We start from the raw sequence: 18,264 nt of genomic DNA, 5'->3' as shown, positions 1-18,264 counted from the left end.
GCGAGACCAAAGGCTGGGAAATGAGGTGACAGCGTGACAGATGGCGCCTGAACACACCCCAAGTGGGCGGGATCCACAGCTTCCAAGCCGAGACCCGGTTGCAGTCGCAGGCTGTTGACAACGTCGACAAGGCCGGGGAACGACGGGAGAACGATGCAAAATAGAGGCTGAGAACGACGGTGAGCAAAAACGGAGAGAATATCGACGGAGAGACGCCGGAGATGGAGAAGATAGAAGCTTTGGATCAAACCGAAGGAAGGAGTGGCCGAGCTGGGCGCCACGGCTGAGGCAGTCGCAATCGGCAACGTGCCAAGAAGGTACACTACTGAGCACCTACATATGCTCTGGCATACAGAGGCGGCAGGCGCAACCGTGTTGGCAAGTAGCGTTAGGCACGTGGAGACGGCGCCAAGCTCCCGCCTTCCTTGTTGAGACGCCACATGCGAAGAAAGGTACATGTTTCTGCACCAAATGAATAGGCAAGCCAAGTACATTCGTACATTCAGGATTGAGATGACGATAAACCCCACATGATTTTGGAAGCCACACTGCACCTGCCTTTGTAGATGTGCTCAGCAACAATCCCCACATATCGTAGCCGCCTCATCGCATGCTGCAAAGGTGCCCAGCATCGTCCCAGAAAGCTCTTGAGCTGTAAATGCGCCTGAATTTAAAATCTGACCGGTTGCGCGGTTGCATGATTGCACTCTGGCACGACCTGCTTTGGTGAATCGATGCTGCAGAGGTCGCTGTGTAAAAGCTCTTCCGGGCATTCTGCTCGAGGTGTTTCCCCACAGTTTATCCACGATCGTGCCTTCCACATAAATCTGCAAGCTTCTACCAGCCTAGTTCCTCTTGGCGTGTCGGATGCCATCAACAGGGCGTACGTTTATACCCCCCTTCAACTTTCAGCTTTCTGTACCCGTTTCATGACTTTATAAGGATCTCGTTCTCCATCAACGATCCTTTTGTTGGCCCCGTCATCGCCTGCACCTACGTTATTTCGCTACCGCACCTGCGAATTTACTAGGCACGTCCCCAAGAGCTGCCCAACATGGTCAAGATCGAGCCGTTCCAGGTGGAACAATGGATGGACGCCTACGAGACGACGGCCGGTGTGCTCAACATAGCCGAGACCTGTGCGTCCTCTCTGTCGATTGCTGACTTGGCCGGCCTGGCCGTGCCCACGGGCGTGGACGGCACAACGAGCGTTTCGGCCGCGGATCCGTTGTCAGCGCTGGCCACAACACGGCTGACCTACGGCGCCATCCAGGGGTCCTCGACGCTGCGGAAGCACGTAGCAGAGCTGTTCGACGAGGGCAAGGACGCCAACGTACCGCCGCTGCCGGCCGACAGCGTTGTCGTCACGCAGGGTGCCATTGCCGCCAACCACCTCGCATTCTACACGCTGCTCGGCCCCGGCGACCATGCCATTTGTGTATACCCGACCTACCAGCAGCTATACGGCGTTCCGCAGAGCCTGGGTGCCGAGGTGTCGCTCTGGAAGCTGAAGCTGGAGAAGGGCTATGTGCCGGACACGGCCGAGCTGGAGAATTTGGTCCGGCCAAATACAAAGGTGGGGGCATATGCGTTTTGAGGGCTACGGAGGTTTCGAGGCGCTTGTTCGCGTTCCTGTACAATGTACTGACAGTGGCTCCAGATGATCATTGTCAACAACCCGAACAATCCGATGGGGGTGCCCATTCCACGCGCTGTGCTGGAAGCGATTGTCCGCTTCGCGAGGGCGCGTGACATCATCATCCTGTCTGACGAGGTGTATCTTCCCCTGACCCATGGTGGTATGTTGGCGCCAGACCCGGACGAGAGCAACTATGCGGCGGCCTTGACGCTGGACGAGGCATCCGAGCCCCGTGTTCCGCCGCCGCCGCCCCCAAGCATCCTGACGCTCGGCTACGACAAGGTGATCGCGACGGGCTCCATGTCCAAGGCCTTTGCGCTGGCTGGCCTCCGGCTGGGCTGGGTGGCCTCCCGCGACAGGGCCCTTGTCGACGCCATTCTGGCCGCGCGTGACTACACCACCATCAGCGTCTCGCAGCTGGACGACGGCATCGCACGCTACGCGCTCTCGGACTCGGTGCGCGACTCGCTTCTGCGCCGCAACAATGACCTGGCGCGGCGCAACATTCGTCACTTGAACCGGTTCGTGGGGAAGTGGGAGAGCAAGGGCCGCGTGCGGGTTGCGTGGGTGCCGCCGACAGCAGGCACGACGGCGTTTGTGCAGTTTTCCACGGTGGCCCGCGGCGACGACAGCAGCGCAGCTGCGACACCGGTCGACGACAAGCAGTTCTGCCTCGACGTGCTGCACGCAACGCAAGTCCTGATGGTGCCGGGATCGCTTTGTTTTGGCCATGGCAAGGACTTCAAGGGCTATGTGCGCATCGGCTATGTGAGCGAGACGGCCGTGCTGGTCGAGGCGCTGTCAAAGCTGGACCGGTATCTGGAGAACAACCTGGCGTAGTCTGGGCCAAGGTTGGGATAGCAACCGAATGCAATCGTTTTGTGACAGCCGGCCAGGGTACAAAGGTTGATATATATATTATTTGCAATGGTATGGATAGCCACAAAAGACATGACTCGACAGTTCAGAGACTCTATGCCAACACCAGCCGCTGTGGCTTTGCGATTTAGCATCGCCGGCTATTATTGCGAACCGGAGGAGCCAGCAGAGCCCAACGGTCCGAACAAAAGCGCAATATGGCAGCGGAAGCTGCCGCACTCTCGCAATTTAATACTGGTCTTTCATTTATTTCGTAGGGCTGGCGACGTCATCGTGTTGACACCAATTGACTGTGTCTCGGAAGGCTCTCACTGAGACCAAGCTCAAAAGATGCATGCTTGCTGGTCCTGGTAAGGGATCTGTCGGTACTGGCACGTGGAAACGATTCTGAAGCTAAGGCTGGGCGCTCGCTTCCGCTCCAGAAATAGAGTGGTACTTTTTGATGTTAAGCTTTTTCGATCGCACCATGTACGGCGCATGTCGAAATACCAAGTATTGACGTCGACTCCAGGCCCAGGCACGGGATCATATGTCGCATTCATTCACATGTTCGGTATTTGGAAACACAGGCAAGGCATATCGTCCAACAAAAGATCCACGGTCGTTTCCCTTTTGCCGTGACCCAGTAGCCAGCGCAGTTCAAAATGGTCGTCGTAGGGCTCGCGCCCATCTCGGCCAGAACGACATACTATTTGAATATGACATACGACGTACAACACACCCTGTTCAAGTAAAGGCACGCCGTACGCCCACCAGTTGGGATTGTCTTGCCCCAACCTCTTTTTCACAGCCACGCGGCCCAGAATCAAGCCGGGCGTCTGCGTAGTCGTAGGCTTTGCTGGGGCGACGATCAGATGCCTTCCAGATCAAGTGTGCCGCACATTCTGCCACTGGTCTCAGAGTGGCCACCAGGCAGTCCATCAGGACAGGCGCGGGCCACGCGCTGTAGGATATGAAACACAGGTTTGTGGGCGCATGGTTTCAGATCTAGCCAGTGGCAGGCTTGCGTTGCTGGCGTTTTGTCCCCGTCTGCCAGCGAGTGAGAACAACTTGCTCCTCTGTCCAGTTTCGCTCGTCGCTTCTCACATGTTCTATTTGCCATCGCATCTGCCGATTTCCCTCCTGCTACCAAGGACGGAACCGGATGGAAGACTACGAAGTAGGAAGACAACGCGGCCGACGTCAACCCGCCAAATCCACAGCGCGCTCTGGCCGCCACCTCTCAGTGTGCAGTGGAGAAATAGCGTGATTACAGGCAGTATGTGGTTCGGACACCGAACTCACTTGCCTTCCGCATGTTGCTCCTGACCTAGGCAGTCTGATCCGAAGCATACGTATCCACAGTGAAGACACTGTGCAAAACACAGCCAATGTCGCTACGATTCCATATGCGCACTGTACGGGGCACTGCTCTCAAGCTTTCGTAGCGCGCCGGTTTGACGCCCGTGTCACAGCCAAATCGTCTCTACATGGCGAACCACGGCGTTTCGTTGTCGGAGGAAATCATGTGCGCTTCGACAAAATAGAAAAACAAAGAGCCAAAATGCCTTGGTCGGCGAGCTGGGCGGGCGCGGAACTGCGCCTCTCCAAAGGCGAGAAATGAGAGCGACAGAATAAGCAGAAATAAGCAGGAATCAGCAGAGGACACAGGCGCCATTCGCTCTTTCCTAGCCGCCAGCTCTGCCTGGTGCATTTCTGAAGGAAGGAATACGCAAGCTGTCGTTTCGTACTACGGCCTCCCATTTTCTCATTCCCTTGTTTATGTCCACCAGCCATATCGCTCGCGCCTTCCCACGGAGGTTCTTTGATGTCTGCAGCCCAAGCAAAGTTACCCAATGGGGCACTATTGCGCCCTAACTTCAGCTGTGCTGCAGGGAAGTTGCCACCCGTAGTCCCTAGCCCCACTGGAACACAGCCCACACTGGGGTTCCTGCTCGGGAATCTCGCTTTACAAGCCATAGCCTTGGCATTTTCATGGTCAAAGGACTCGCAGACAACCATACATACTTCCGCTAAGCAAAGCTTCGCCCACGGTCCAGGAGTGTGTTTTCTTTCATTTCGTTTTCCTTGTTGTCTCACCTCGTTCCTTTCCTCTTTCGGGGGTTCGCACTTATTGACGTTCTTTGTTCTCATCGAGGAGTCTGGGCTACCCTTTTCTCTTTCTCCTCACCTCGTCTTCTTTTATTTTCGTTGTTTTTGGTTTCCGTATTTTCTTGTTTCCTCTGTTTTTCTTCATCTTCGTCGTCGTCGTCTTCGTCGTCTTCGTCTTCTCCTTTCTCCTCAGTCTGCTTTGAAGCGTCTTCCGAGCCCTCCGATCCCGCCGACTATTTCTAGACCTTGGCCGTCTCGTCCTTCTTGTCTCGCCTCACGTCTCTCCTCCGCGTCTTCCTCAGATCATGAAGACCACAAACGTCGCCGCCGGTGCCATGCTGGCTTCGGCCGCCAGCGCCGCTCTCCCCGAAGGTGTTGTGCAGTTCGACGTCGGCAGGCGGTCGGCACACCCCAAGCTCACGCGCCGGGCCACGGCCAACACCGACTCGTCGACGATTGACAACAACCTGTCGCAGGGCGGCTACTTTGCGACTTGCAAGATTGGCACGCCGCAGCAAACACTGACACTGCAGCTGGACACGGGCAGCAGTGACATCTGGGTGCCGTCAAGCAGTGCGTCTGTCTGCGCATCAAGCGAAGGATGCAGCCTTGGCTCTTGTACGTTCTCCTCAGCGTGTGCCCTTAAGCATTCCCCCCTGGGATGGGCAAGTTTGCTCGTCACTTTCGTTGCCCTGCTAACAAGCCCAGTCAACTCGGACGACTCCTCGACGTTTGTGGTCGTAGGCAAGGACGAGTTTAGCATTTCCTATGTCGACGGCAGCCACTCGGACGGCAGCTACTTCACAGACGTCTTCACAATTGGCGGCAGCACCGTCACAAACATGACCATGGGCCTGGGCCAGAGCACCGACATCAACTTTGGCCTGGTCGGCATTGGCTACAAGACCGACGAGGCCATTGTGTCAACAACGCAGTCCCTGTCGTCAGCGTACAACAACCTGCCGCTGGTCATGGTACAGGAAGGCGTCATCAAGACCAATGCCTACAGCTTGTGGCTCAACGATCTCGGTGCGTACACTGCGAGCAAACGGCCCATGTGCCCTGCCATGGCACTCTTCCACGCGCATTCTTGGACCTTTGGCTAACTCCCCTTGCAGAGGCCAGCACGGGCAACCTCCTCTTCGGCGGCATTGATACCGACAAGTACAAGGGCGACCTGACCAAGATCAACGTCTACAAGGACCCGAATACCAACACCTTCACGTCGTTCATTGTGGCTCTCACGTCGGTCAATGCCGTCAGCACCAGTGGCGACGATGCGCTGACGTCGACCGCGTTCCCCGTTCCCGTCGTCTTGGACTCGGGCACGACGCTGTCCTACGTGCCGCAGGACATGGCCGAGGAGATTTGGAAGGAGGTGGGCGCCGAATACGACGCCGAGGTCCAGCTGGCCGTGATTCCCTGCAGCATGGCCTCCAGTGGCGGCCATTTCACGTTTGGCTTTGGCGGCACCAACGGCGCCACCATTGACGTCGGCATGGACGAGCTCGTCCTCGACATCGCCACAAGCAGCGGCCCCGGCGGCCCCGGCGGCCCCACGTTCTCGAGCGGCCGGTTCAAGGGCCAGTCCGCCTGCGAGTTCGGCATCCAGAACTCCTCCGAGCCCTACCTCCTCGGCGACACCTTCTTGCGCTCCGCCTACGTCGTGTACGACCTCGTCAACAACCAGATCGCCCTCGGCCAGACCAACTTCAACGCCACATCCTCCAACATTGTCGCCTTTGCGAGCTCCGGCGCCCCAATCCCGTCGGCCACCGCTGCACCCAGCCAGGCGCAGATTACACAGACGTCCTCGTTCACGGAACCTGCATATGCTGCCCAGTCGGGTTTTGCCTCGTCTGCGACAGCATCGGCCGGCTCCTCCTCCTCCGGCGGCGGCGGCGGCGGCAGCTCCAAGAACGCGGCCGGTGTGAACGCCGTGCCCATCGGCCTCCTCCACATCGGTGCCATCAGCGCCACAATGTTCATCGCCGGCGGTCTGTTTATCTTGTAATAAAGGGCGGTGACATTGTGGTACGGAACGTCTGCGTCTGCTTGCGTGCTCAGCTCCTGTTTTACGATAGGACGTATGATACCCCCGGAGATGGCTTGGCCTGAGCGGCGCAGATCGGAAGCAATGTCCACAACGAAATCTATCCAACCCGGTCCTCAAATATTCGTCGATTTACGTTACGCATCCAATTATGGTTTTCCATTTTGCCAATTTTTGTTTCTTTTGATCTTTTATTTTAGGCTTTGTTTTGGGTTTTAACTGCTGTTCCATTAGGATTGGAGTACAGATAAAGACAGCAATAGAAGAAGGCTAATAAAATTACCGAAACTAAAACCAAAGTTGACTGACCGTTGCAGACGCAGAACTGTGCATGTCGTAAAACAACTGCAGCGAACGTATTCGAAACGCTCGATCCAATTGGGAGCCAATGATTGGACGGCGCGTGTAAAAGTCCATTCAATGTACACTTGCACTAAAACTTTGGTACAAAGATACCTTGTGCTAGACCGCCAATGGGCTGGTCGTGTAATTTTTGCGGCAGAAAAAAAGTCGACCGACAATACAGAAAAAAAAAGAAAAATAAACGAGAGAAACCGACATCGACTGCTCTCTGCCTCAGCCGTGCCGTCGCCTACTCGTTCTCCACACCCATTGACGACGGCAATGCTGGCAGCCCCGTCTCCACTCTCCTTTAGTTTTTCTTTTCTTCGCAGCCCGGTGGACGTCTTCCTTTCTCTAATCCTACGACGATACCACGACAACCAACCCATCCCCCTTCCCCCTCCGGCCGACATGCACAAGACGCGCAAGGCCGTTTCCCTGCTGCGGGCCTCTGGCGGCGCCGCAGCGACGACTGCCGGCGCCTCGTCGTCTTTTATCTCGACGCCCTCCTCGGTACGGTCCTTTGCCACGACGTCGTGCAGCCGCACCACGACGGCCTCAGCGACGCGGACGGCTGGCCGCGGGCGGCCTACCACAGCCCCACTGGACAGACCGTCCAAGCAGCGGCAGTGGTTCAGCAGCTCGTCGAATATGCGAGCCCTCAGTGCGGCACAGGCTGCGTACGTCTTTTCTTTTCTTTTCTTTTTTTTGGTCCCTGTTTTGTCCTTTTTTTTTCGTTCTGCTGACATGATTTCCCTCCAGACTCAAGGCTGCCCAGGATGCCGCCGCCAACATGACGGCCGAGTCCGTGGCCGCCAACATGAGCCCCGAAGAGGCCAAGCGGTTATCGAGGGTGCGGAACATTGGAATTGCGGCGCACATTGACAGCGGCAAGACGACGGTGACGGAGCGCGTGCTGTTCTACACGGGCCGCATCAAGGCGATCCACGAGGTGCGCGGCCGCGACTCGGTCGGCGCCAAGATGGACTCGATGGAGCTGGAGCGCGAGCGCGGCATCACCATCCAGTCGGCCGCGACCTTTTGCGACTGGGTCAAGAAGAACGAGGCGTCGGGCGAGGACGAGACGTACCACGTCAACCTGATCGACACGCCGGGCCACATTGACTTTACCATTGAGGTCGAGCGCGCGCTGCGCGTGCTGGACGGCGCCGTCATGATCCTGTGCGCCGTCAGCGGCGTGCAGAGCCAGACGATCACGGTGGACCGCCAGATGAAGCGCTACAATGTGCCGCGGCTGAGCTTCGTCAACAAGATGGACCGCATGGGCGCGAACCCGTGGAAGGCCGTCGAGGGCATCAACAAGAAGCTCAAGATCGCCGCCGCCGCCATCCAGGTCCCCATCGGCACGGAAAAGGAGTTTGAGGGCGTCGTCGACCTGATCAACATGCGCGCCATCCGCAACGCAGGCCAGCGCGGCGTCAACCTCAAGATCACCGACGAGATCCCGGCCGACCTGGTCGAGCTGGCCCGCGAGAAGCGCCAGGAGCTGATTGAGAAGCTGGCCGACGTCGACGACGAGATGGCCGAGCTGTTCCTCGAGGAGCAGGAGCCGACGCCCGCGCAGATCAAGGCCGCCATCCGCCGCGCCACCATCGGCCTCAAGTTCACGCCCGTCCTGATGGGCACGGCGCTCGGCGACAAGGCCGTCCAGCCCATGCTGGACGCGGTGTGCGACTTCTTGCCCAACCCGGGCGAGGTGCAGAACCTGGCGCTGGACCGCGCGCAAAACGAAAAGCCCGTGTCGCTCATCCCGTACAACTCGCTGCCGTTTGTGGGCCTGGCGTTCAAGCTCGAGGAGAACCCCTACGGCCAGCTGACGTACATCCGCGTGTACCAGGGCTCGCTCAAGAAGGGCGCGCACCTCTTCAACTCGCGCTCCGGCAAGAAGGTGCGCATCCCGCGCATCGTGCGCATGCACTCCAACGAGATGGAGGACGTGACCGAGGTCGGCGCCGGCGAGATCTGCGCCGTGTTTGGCGTCGAGTGCGCGTCCGGCGACACCTTCACGGACGGCCAGATGCCCTACACCATGACGTCCATGTTCGTGCCGGACGCCGTCATGTCGCTGTCCATCCAGCCCAAGCGCTCGAGCGACGCCGACGCCTTCTCCAAGGCCATGAACCGCTTCCAGCGCGAGGACCCGACGTTCCGCCTGCACGTCGACGACGAGTCGGAGCAGACCATCATCTCGGGCATGGGCGAGCTGCACCTCGAAATCTACGTCGAGCGCCTGCGCCGCGAGTACCGCGTCGAGTGCGAGGTCGGCCAGCCGCGCGTCGCCTACCGCGAGACCGTGTCGCGCAAGGCCGAGTTCGACTACCTCTTCAAGCGCCAGTCGGGCGGCCCCGGTGACTATGCGCGCGTCGTCGGCTGGATCGAGCCCAACGAGGCGGACGCCGAGGCCAACTACTTTGAGCAGCGCGTGGCCGGCGGCACGATTCCCGACAAGTTTTTGTCGGCCTGTGCCAAGGGTTTCGACATTGCCTGCCAGCGCGGGCCCCAGGTCGGCCACAAGGTCATCGGCACGTCCATGATCATTGTCGACGGCGCCACGCACGTCACGGACTCGTCCGACCACGCCTTCAGCCTGGCCGCCCAGTTTGCCTTCCGCGCCGCCTTCAAGGACGCCGGCGGCCAGATCTTGGAGCCGCTGATGCGCACGACCATCACGGCGCCCAGCGAGTTCCAGGGCAACATCCTGATGCTGATCAACAAGCGCGGCACCGTCGTCGACACGGAGATTGGCCCCGACGACTTCACGCTGCTGGCCGACTGCTCGCTCAACGCCATGTTTGGCTTCAGCACCGACCTTCGCGCCGCCACGCAGGGCAAGGGCGAGTTCTCCATGGAGTTCTCGCACTACGCGCCTGCGCCGCCCCACATGCAGTACGTACCTTCGTTTCGCTGTTCGCACCTTCCATTTCGTTGCTCTGTGATGCCCCCATGCTAATCCCCGCTTTAGGAAGGAACTTATCGCCAAGCACCTCAAGGAGCTTGAAGAGAAGCGGAAACACTAGACTTTGTAGAACATTTTTATGCCCATGTATATACTTTATATCTCCTCTTTTTATCATAGAAAAAGCATTTGTTTACCCGTGGCATTCCGGGACGCTTCCATAATCTGGTCGATGTATCGTTGCTCTTGGTCTTTGTAGTCTGTGTCGTGACTGCCAAATTAAACATCACGAACAGAAGAGGAAGCTACGAGACCAGGCGACCGTGCAAGAACGACCGTGCTACAACAGATGCAATACCCGCATGTGAGGCAGGAGCGCCTCAGCAGCTGGCTTGGGTCACGTGTGACGTTTGATGCGATATAGAATCATCAGCCAGCGCCATGGGACATGTCCTGGCAAAGATACGTCATGAGAACAAGCTGCTGCACCACAGAGCATAGACAGAAACATAGTTACGGCGATTCGGATAGCAAAAGAAACAAACAGGTAGTCATAACATTACAAAAGATAATCCTTGATACAGTAGAAAAAGTACATGAGACCTGGATCCAAATCGCTCTAATCCAAAATGAAGACAACGAACGCAATACACACACTAAACAAAATACACAAAATAGCTGTTCTGTTGGGTTTCCCTCCGCTCAACCATTTCCTTTCCATTCCTGTTCATCCTGTCCATACTGGTGTGCGTTCCCACGTCCGCTCAATCCGATTATTGAGGGTATGTCTGGTAATATTGCTGTGAAGACGAGGACGACGAGATCATTTCGGTCGAGATGCGGCTGATGGCATCAAAGTGGATCTGCGCGGCCTGCAGCTGCGCCAACATCTCCGGATCGTCCGGCTCCGAGAACTTCATGACGACATTGGAGAGCATGTCCTTGTGGTGGTACCACTCGGCTTTGCTCTTGTCTACGGCCAGCTTGTGCGCGGCCTCCATGGCGGCGAGCTCCTGCATGTGGCGGCGGCTCTCCGCATCTCTGTGGTGGCTGTTGCTGCCGCTGCTGCCGCTGCTGCCGCCCGACTTGGAAGAGGACGACGAACCCTTGCGTGAGGATGCCGACGTGCTGGTGGCGGCCACGTCCTTCTTGCGCTTGCGGCCCTTGCTGACGGCCTGGCTGCTGCTGACAGCCATGGGCGCGGCATCGACAGCGGTGCCCGCGGCTGCGGCCATGTGCTCCAGCTGCGAGCCGTCGTCGTGATGCACGCGGCGCATGTGGTCTTTGAGGTTCCACTGGCGCGGGAAGCCAAACCCTGGCTGCGCGCGGTCGCACTCGGGGTGTGGGCACAGGTAGGGCTTGTCGCCGTGGCCGTGCATGGCGTGGGCCTCGCGCTCGTGGCGCAGGAGGCAGGCCGTGGACGAGAAGCGGGCGTTCTCGCAGGCCGTGTTCTTGCAGCGGTACGGCTTCAAGTGTGAGTCGACAAATTTGCTGTTTGCGAGGGAAGGGAAAGGAGGCGTATTAGTCTCTGACGGGTGTGGAACGAATTAAAAAACAAATGGGTGGATGGACATACTCATAGTTGCACTTGAGCTTCTCGGGCTTGTGGTTGCAGCTCTCCTCGCCCTCCCATGGGCAGTGGTACAGACCATCTGGATGGCAAGCTGCCGTCTTGTACAGAGGGTGATCCCGAGCGGACTCGCCCTCGCTCTGGCGGCGGCTGCTGCTGCTTGTGCTGGCGTCATCGCCATTGTTGCTCTGGTCCATGTTGTTGCCGCTGCTGCTGCTGCTGATGCGGCCGAGACCGCTGGTTGTGCGCTTGCGGCCGGCGACCGCCTCCACCTGAGCTACATACGACAGTGAAGTGGCCGAGTCATGGCTGTCGGCGGGGAAGGGGCCATGGGTAGCGACCAGGTGTCCTCACCCCGGTCGGGGGAGGAACGGCGAGAGCTCGAAGAGGCCCACGTCTGTGGAGAGATGGGCGTGTGGCTGGGATCAAAGACCATGTTGTCCAGGCCGTTCAGGCTCTCCAGGTCAATGCCGTCCAGGTTCATCTGTGTGCACGTAGGGTCGACGTGCTGCTGCTGCTGCTGGTTATGAAGGTTGCTGCCGAGGCTGGCAGCTAGATCCGTGTTGTAGGTGGGCATGGCGCCTTCCGCTGTGCCGTATGTTGCGGATCCAAGGCCTTGGCTATACAAGGCAAGGTACTGATCGGGGCTCATGCCGCCGCCAGCCGCCGCTGCGGTGCTGCTGTTATAGTAAGCCTGAATGTTATAGACCGGTGGAGCAGACGGTGTAGCACCGTAGAGCGGCGCAGACAGGCTAGCCTGGAGGCGTGGCCGGCTCTTGTGCGACGACGCGCGGATGGTGCGCGACTTGAAGCTGCTGGCGGAGCTCTTGGACACCGTCCGGTGCATGGGAACGGAGGTAGCGCCGGCAGTGGCTGCGGCAGCGCCAGCAGGGCCCAGCGCAGCCCACTTAGTCTCTGGCCTCGGTGTCTGGCTCTGCTGCATCTGCTGTTGCTGCAAGCGGTACTCATCCAGGCGCTGGTATGCGTACTCGTCCGAGTCCTGTGCAAGGTCTCCCTGATCGGAGAAGTCGGCGAAGTTCTGTGTTCCTTCGACGGCGCCGTCCCATTGGCCGCCGCTCATGCTCGCCGTTGTGCCCGGCTGGGTTCCTAGGTAGAGCATCCCGGAAGAAGAGAAATGGCTGCAGTCGCTTTGAAAAGAAAAGCATAAAAGTCAGTGTGCTGTTGAACCACTTTTGTCCTCCGGTCATTTTGTGTGTGTTTTTTGTTTGATTTGTCACTTGTGTTTGTCCAACGAGAGAGGGGAAAGGTCTCGTGGGTCCTTGGGTGTCTCGCACACTTTGTGGAGAATGACAAGCGTCAAGATAACAGAGAAACAAAAGAAACGGAAGGAGAACAAAAGATTGTGGAAGAGACAAGGTATTAACAAGAAAGGAAAGCAAACAGAACAGAGAAAACAGAGACGCATAACAAGGAGAGAGGGAAACGCCGGAACCATCTTGACTGTACAACTTTGTTTCTACCAAGGCTCAAGTTAGTCATTGCATTGAAAGGTACGAGATTATGCGTTTGCAGCCGGGAGTGGGCCGGAAAGGACGGGGGGGGGAGGGGGGGGGGGGGGGGGAGGATGAAAACCAACCAGTCTTTGCGAGTTCTGGGGGCAGACGCTAGCCAGAGGGCGTGTCCTGCCATCGACAAGGCTCTTGGCCGTGCGTCTGCATCATGTAATCCATTCCTAGTCCAAAGGTCCAAAGTAGTTTGTGGTGTATTTCATGTCGAAGAGCGTTGCCCATGTTTGAGGATTGAGGTCGATGTCGATGTCTATGCTGGGATGCGGAGTACGCACGTCGTCCGTTGTGCAAGTAACATCAAACAAGCTCCGGCACCAGACTTCTCGTCATCAACGAGTCCTGTACTGTGATGTCAAGAAGCATGCATGGTTGTTGTCGAAAAATGTCCAAGAGAAGAGCGGCCAGAGCAGTAGAAACATCAGAGGCGAAGACCCCTAATCCAAGTAAACACCATGTGACATGTCACGTGATGTTTTGTTCGAACCATAGCGATGCTACTGCAGAATCCTTAATAACGAAGGAACATATGCAGAGCGGCGTGAAACAGAGTCACCGTGTAAAGCGATCCATAAGACAAACAGCCAAGTGAAGCAGAGACCAAGCCATGCAGGTCCAAGATCCAAAAGCAAAACAAATCCATGATACTAGAGCCTTGAAATTGTTTTGGTTTTGCTTTTCAAAGGGTTTTCTGAGAAGACAGAAAACAGAAAACAAGTCGATTATCCAGTGTGCATTGTCGTCCTGTACAATTAAGCAAGAGCCACAGCCAAATGACCGGATCATCTTGTGTCCTGTGTTTCCAAAGAATGATTGGTGGTCTCCAAAAGCTGTTTCGAAGGGCTCAAAAAGAGAGAAAAAAGACTCCTTGTCCGGTCCAGTGGTCCATAATCCAGTGTATTTTGTGGCGAATCCAAATAATATTCATTGTTGCAGGTCCAGCAGAGAAGGAAAGGCAAAAAAAGCAAAACTGTTGGGCCAAAATAAAATCCAGGATTGGTCGTTGACATACATCCAGGCCGGAGAGTCACGTAATTTTTGTCCTTGAGTGGACGTCATTTAGGGAGCATTGGGGGAACTTAACCTGCAGTGACAGAACGAGTTTGAAAACCACATTCATAAATTTCAGTTTGTGCAGTCTGCGTCACCGGTCCTCTAGGTTCAGCGAGACAATACACAGGCTGGTGCTCCTGTCAAAAAGCACCAGCCTAAGTCCATTTGGTCCATTGGTTTTGCGGTTGCGAAAACAAGTTAAGGTTCCAGGGTCCACGAGTCCGTGTCGTTGAGTTCAATATTGTCGAGAAGGCACAAGAGAGCTGCAGCGTGAAGTACGTTCGAAACGAACCGGTAAGACACAAAAAAAAGAAAAAAAACACACACAAACAATGCGGACATGGGACTTGAAAATCAAGTCACGCAAAGAAGGATAAAAAAGAGCAAAAAAAATCAAAACGGCCTCCCAAACAATAAAAGAAAGCTGTAATACCTAGTAGGGGTGGGAATGTCGTTCGCATCGACGGAAGTGAATCCAGACATGGTGTCTTTTTGTGGTTTTGTTTTCAAGAAAGCTCCTGGAGGGAAAACAAATGTCGAATGTGTTTCTCTTCGCAAACAGGCTGTCTGGTTAGACACCCGGTATTCAAGCAGAAACGAGTCCGTTCAATGGATCCTGGGAAAATCAAAAAATCTGGGCTGGGACCTGATCTGTTGGTTTGTTCCTGTTTTATCTCTTTGTTCTGTGCAATCTAACACGAAGAGTCAAAAGACGTCTTGCAAATTTGTGTTTTGGATAGAAAGCAACAGCTAGAAAGAGCGAAAAAAGAGGAAAGCAAGAAAATCCTGGAAAGCCAAAACGGCTGTTTTGGTGGCGGCGTTTTATGCTGTGTTGCGAGAAGACAGAGTGAGCTGACTAGGAATCCTTTCGCGTTATATGGTAAGAGACAAGAGAAGGTCCTGGGTATGGGAGAAGAATTGTGATGAGGAAGAAAGAATAGGAAGCTGTGGATACTTTTAGGCACGAAGAAAAGGGAGTTGGGCAGGAAAGAAAGAAAGAAGGAGGACAAACAGAAAAAGAGGGATGCAACTGGGCTTTAAGTTTTTCAGCAAACAGGCGCTAGGCCAGCCAGGTTGGTCAGTGTCTTGACAGGGGGTGGGTGAGTCGGGCGTGTTTGCACTGATGACGGGGCGGGAGGGTTGCGAATAGCAAAGGATAAGATAAAATGAGACCACACAAGAGAAAAAGACCATCGTCCAGAAAAATGATACAAGTACCCTCTCATCCGTCCTACCAGCCTCGCTTTTTTCCTCCATTCGTTTCTTCGACCGGCGCCCTCATCCAATCAATTTGCAATCAGCGTGCCACTGGCCGTGGCCACATCACCAGTTGGCCTTGCCCTGCGGCCTTTGAGCGATCGTTGGCCAACCGGTCACACAAGCTGAACACAGCCGCCGACAAATTGTGTGGTGGTTGATACACTTTGTTGTGTACGGAGTGAAATCGATTGCTAACGGTGCGGGTACAGGTACAAGATGATGACCGTGCAATGCCTATCATGAGCGTCTTGGTCAATGCTGGAATGTGCTTTTCTCAAGTACACATTGACTACCACGAAACTTTTGTCTTCTTTTCTTGCTTTATTTTTTGTTCGCTGCACCTCCCAGGTCGTGTTGTTGTCATCCGAAGCATGGCCATCACACCGGCCGCATGTGTGATATGTCGGGCAACGTCGAGAGTGTGCGTTTCGTATGCATGTGTTGGCAAAAAACCATGAAATCAGAGAGGAGGAGAGGGAGACGAGAACACACTCAAAAAAAGGCGACGGCAAGAATAAACATTGCCTTCGGCGTACAGAAAGCAAAAGAAAGCAAAAAGGGAAGTGACGACCTGCAGTCATGTTTCTGCCACAGGGAAAGTGCAATCCACAAAGAGAGAAAGAGCTGAGTCCCCGCCCGACTTGCAGCGTTGGCGCCCAACATTGATGGCTCCTGCCGTCCCATAGGCTGGCCAGCCCAAAACAACCCCATCATGACCTGACTCCAGTTCTGCTCTTTCGTCTCCTCCAGCTCCCCTTACGGCTAGTCGGCTTTTGATTCGCACTTGCCAAAGCCTATCAACGGGCCGCCACGGGTGCTAAGTCGTAGCTTTGATTTATTTCTCCTATTTTTCTCTTTTTTTGTTCCTTTTCTCACATCGTCGTGGCCTTGCTGAGGCCATGTGGGGCATGTGTGCGTTGGCATTGCAGGAAGGACCCACCTGCATCCTTCTCACAAGACGAGGAAAGAGCTGTTGCCATCCACTCATTCTCGTCTTTTTTTTGAGGGGACAAACGAAAGAAAAAAAAATGAAGAATGAAAAAGAAAAGAAAAAAGGGATGGATTTTCAGCGCTTCCTGTGACAAAAGCTGTCGCAATATTTGGCCACAGTCGGCGTGTCGTCTTTCCTGAGACGATGTCCGGGTCGCCTGGCAGGCCCGGGCCGACTCCCAGGCCCTCTTCGGCCTCAGTAAAGTTGCGTCCTTTCTTCTTCTTTTTCTTCTTTTTTGTCTGTGCACTTGCTGTTTTGTTTTCTCGTGTGGTGCGATTTCCCACTTGCGCTTACGTCATACCGTTCGACAAAATGACGAGCAGGGGAAAAGGCGAGGAAATTCAAGAATTTCTTGCTCGCAAGCGCGAGCATAGGCCACCAGCAATTTCGGGGCTCTCTTTCTCTTGCCATTAACATCTGAGGTCTCTCGTTTTCTTCCATGCCCTGTCCCTGCCAATAATACGGGAAGCTCATGGCCATCGTATGGTGCCTACAGACATAATCTTATGAAACGCAGCCAAAGAAGACGATGGAAACAAGGCGAATAATAGAGGACATAAAAGATAAAAAGGATAAAAAGATAAAAGGGATAAAACGATAAAAAGGGGGGAAAAAACGGTTCGTTGGCATTGCATCTTATTCTCTTTTTCTGCACTTCTGGTCACACTTCCGAGAACATTCGCACAGAGTGGCGGTGAAGCCAAATATCCGTTGACGAGAGCATGTTGTGGTTGGTGGCATGCTGCTGGCTGAAGCTGTCGCCTTTCTCGCCTGCATTTTCTTTTCTTGGCATTATGTCTCTGTCCTTGCCGTCTCGCCCGTGCTCCCACTTTCATACTTCTCTCTAGAGAGCACAATCTGTCTCATCAAAGGCCGTGACCGTTGCCCTTTAACTTGAACATTGTCTCGTCAATGGCGACCCAGAATGTGAGGCAGGTGGAATTGTGCTGCGGCACACAAGCAGAAAGGAGTGAGCAGATTGTCCGAAATTCATCTTCCCATGCTCTCTTGGTCGCTTCTTCCTGTGCTATGTGGGAAGATTGTGATGTGTGGCATACTCCCCATTCGTGAGACCATGCGAGATGCAAAGCCACACACTTCTGCTGTCCTGTGCAAGAAATATACCCTGCTCTATTTTGTATTCCGCTTGTACGACTCCGTACTCAGAAGGACATCAGGACAAGGCCTCGTGGGCAAAACGGGAGCTCTCTTTGGTCAATTGGAGTCTCCGTCGTGCGCTTGGGTTGAAGCGTTGTCGCGTGCTTTTTCTTGAGTCTGTTGCGGCTTATACGGGGCTGGCAAAGTGGGACACAGGCGTCGCGGGTAGTAGCACTCTTCCTCTGTCCTTCCATTTCTTCTTTCAGAAAAAAAAAAGCGCCGTAGTCACGGGGAACCTAGAACACGGACAGCGATGTAGCTCTCAGTTCAGTTCTTTCTCCAACATGAAGTGCATCTTGGGCGATTGTACAACGACGAATGCCTAGATGATACATGTATGCGGGATGGTAGACAAGATGAGATGATGATTCGTCAAAGGGCATGAGAAAGCAGATATCTCTGGTCAAGGACTGTCCTTTAACGGCTCGTGAATACCCTTCTGGGCGTGGGGAAGATGTTAAATGGCTCCTTCTTAAGTTGATGATCAACAAGATGCACGGCTTTTCAAGTACGGAGAAAGCAACATGTCTTGCATTTTTGTCATCTTGGTAACTGATAAGCCTCCCATTATACATACTCTGATACGGCGTACATCCCACGAGGTCCACTCGTGATGTGCCGTATTCCACGTCGCCGTAGCCTCCACGATTTCTATTTGATCGTGAAGCATAAGCCTTGTGTGTGATCAGTTAAGACATGGCATTCAAAGTTGAGGCATTTCATGACGGCTTGTGTTGAACCTTTTTGCACGGGGCCGAAAGGTTGTCTTCTTCGTGTGCGGCCAA

At 55.1% G+C, this 18,264-nt stretch overlaps 5 protein-coding genes across 5 annotated transcripts; 4 read left to right on the top strand and 1 right to left on the bottom strand.

Annotated features, from left to right (window-relative positions):
* Window positions 1–1,054: 1,054 nt before the first annotated feature.
* SPSK_09903 (uncharacterized protein) lies at window positions 1,055–1,597 on the top strand (the record flags this gene model as incomplete). Its single annotated transcript, XM_016736470.1, has 1 exon — window positions 1,055–1,597. The coding sequence occupies one exon, from the start codon at window positions 1,055–1,057 to the stop codon at window positions 1,595–1,597; it is 543 nt and encodes a 180-aa protein (XP_016588567.1).
* A 63-nt stretch (window positions 1,598–1,660) lies between these two features.
* SPSK_09709 (uncharacterized protein) lies at window positions 1,661–2,479 on the top strand (the record flags this gene model as incomplete). The annotated part of the gene is made up of 1 exon (XM_016736280.1): window positions 1,661–2,479. One exon carries the CDS (start codon window positions 1,661–1,663, stop codon window positions 2,477–2,479), a length of 819 nt encoding a protein of 272 aa, XP_016588566.1.
* A 2,435-nt stretch (window positions 2,480–4,914) lies between these two features.
* Window positions 4,915–6,623, top strand: SPSK_08996 (uncharacterized protein; the record flags this gene model as incomplete). The annotated part of the gene is made up of 2 exons (XM_016735577.1): window positions 4,915–5,638; window positions 5,728–6,623. The coding sequence occupies 2 exons, from the start codon at window positions 4,915–4,917 to the stop codon at window positions 6,621–6,623; spliced, it is 1,620 nt and encodes a 539-aa protein (XP_016588565.1).
* Window positions 6,624–7,415: 792 nt separating this feature from the next.
* Window positions 7,416–10,042, top strand: SPSK_10856 (elongation factor G; the record flags this gene model as incomplete). Its single annotated transcript, XM_016737115.1, has 3 exons — window positions 7,416–7,684; window positions 7,767–9,911; window positions 9,988–10,042. The coding sequence occupies 3 exons, from the start codon at window positions 7,416–7,418 to the stop codon at window positions 10,040–10,042; spliced, it is 2,469 nt and encodes an 822-aa protein (XP_016588564.1).
* Window positions 10,043–10,694: 652 nt separating this feature from the next.
* Window positions 10,695–12,611, bottom strand: SPSK_08852 (uncharacterized protein; the record flags this gene model as incomplete). Its single annotated transcript, XM_016735438.1, has 3 exons — window positions 10,695–11,412; window positions 11,498–11,768; window positions 11,846–12,611. 3 exons carry the CDS (start codon window positions 12,609–12,611, stop codon window positions 10,695–10,697), a joined length of 1,755 nt encoding a protein of 584 aa, XP_016588563.1.
* Between the last annotated feature and the right edge of the window lie 5,653 nt (window positions 12,612–18,264).

The sequence above is a fragment of the Sporothrix schenckii genome (genome assembly GCF_000961545.1).
Source record: "Sporothrix schenckii 1099-18 chromosome Unknown Cont44, whole genome shotgun sequence".
NCBI lineage: Eukaryota > Fungi > Ascomycota > Sordariomycetes > Ophiostomatales > Ophiostomataceae > Sporothrix > Sporothrix schenckii.
This window is presented reverse-complemented; position numbering and strand designations above follow the sequence as displayed.